General features: G+C 38.4%; 1 protein-coding gene across 2 annotated transcripts in view; it reads right to left on the reverse strand.

Moving 5' to 3' along the window:
* Positions 1–1548, reverse strand: part of Myom1 (myomesin 1) — a 137162-nt gene that overhangs the window by 95272 nt on the left and 40342 nt on the right. For both annotated transcript variants that reach the window (XM_004635793.2, XM_023720381.1), the window contains exon 9: positions 265–429. In XM_004635793.2, the coding sequence (XP_004635850.1) occupies positions 265–429 (165 nt within the window). The remainder of the gene's footprint in view (positions 1–264; positions 430–1548) is intronic.

Below are 1548 nucleotides of genomic sequence, written 5' to 3' on the forward strand. Positions count from 1 at the left end.
TGAAAAGCATTTTAACAAAAATTAATTTACAAACTGAATATTCATTTTGGGGGCAATTCCACTTAATTAGCGAGAAGAAAATCTCCACTTCACAAAGGTATTATTGATGTGTTACTACTTTGATGCAGGAGTGAATGTTTTTCAGACCCGCAGCAAGTCGCACCTTCTGGCGGTCGGGTGACACCAGCCCTGATCAACGGCCCTGCACGCTGGCGCCGGCTTCTGCGGGTAAGAGTCCACGCAAGACTCCCGACGACCACTTACCGTTCCGGTACCACCGCACTTCGGGCTGGAAATGCTTGATTTCAGGAGTGATGACCACGCGGCAGCCCAGACTCATCGTCTCTCCCTCTCTCCCAAAGGACACATCGAACTTGTCATCAAAGTGGATCTCAAACTTGGACGCATAACCGTAAGGGGTCACGGCAACTGGTTACAAGCAAAACAAATATCAATGGTTTATTTATTTTTCTCATCAAAGAGGCACAAGTATTTGAAATAGCACATACAGAAAGCAAAGGATTTCTCTGGGCAAAAACAAAATTCTACCTAAGAACTACGTAGAGCACATGTATGTCTCATTAGTGTAGGAATTCTTGCTTCGCTGATCATATCTGACTGCTTGTGTCTATTACTGTAATAAACAGTATTTAAAGGATTGGGCTAAAATACAAAGCAATACTACATTAATGTATTATTAATAATCAATTATTAATTAATGTAAATGTTACATTAATTATTAATCAAAAGATTAGATTAATTATTAACTAATCTAAAATACAAATTAAAACCACATTTAGCCTACATTTGTTCAGCTGCATTACGCTTGTCTTTTAATTTAGATTTCAGTTAATTTAAGGTTCACTGTTTATACTCTTGAGATAGAATAGTCACATCAACTACTGTTAAAAATAGTCTTTAAGAAATGTCACAGGGCTGTCCTGCTACAATGCTGTATATGGTTAGATTTCTAAATTTTTGTGTAAAAATATGTGTTTATTCCTATTTTTTAAATTATTTTTTTTCTTTATATTCTGTAAGGACTTAAAGTTCAACATATCAATACTCGATGGAAAATACCTATTCCACATTATGCCTAAGATGTTTGATATTTAGACAGATACTTAGGGTAAACCGAACTGCTTATGTTGCAGGGTAATAACAAGCTTCTCTTCTGGAGGGTTAGCAACCTAACTTTGCAGATCAAAAATTGGAGAAAAGGAAGGGCTGCAAGGTCAGCCAACATTTTGGCCCTAGCCTTTCAAGGTCAGTGAAGACTCAGAACATAGGAGAACCTGTACTGTAACATCATGTAACTCAGTTGTGCCCCAAATTTTCTGATCAAGAAGATTATGGAGCCACAGAGGAATGTGATCGATGATGTATAGTGTGCCTGGGGCGAGTCACATGAAGAGAAAACATTCTCTCAGGCTTTCACAGAGAGCAAATTGGTCAAGCAATGGCCGTGACTCATCCTCATGTCTGACACTGACAAAGGATCTACAAAGTGCAGTACAGGGTTTCAGGATAAATCCTGAGGGTACTTGA

This window comes from Octodon degus, unplaced genomic scaffold (genome assembly GCF_000260255.1).
Source record: "Octodon degus isolate 3935 unplaced genomic scaffold, OctDeg1.0 scaffold00075, whole genome shotgun sequence".
Lineage (NCBI taxonomy): Eukaryota > Metazoa > Chordata > Mammalia > Rodentia > Octodontidae > Octodon > Octodon degus.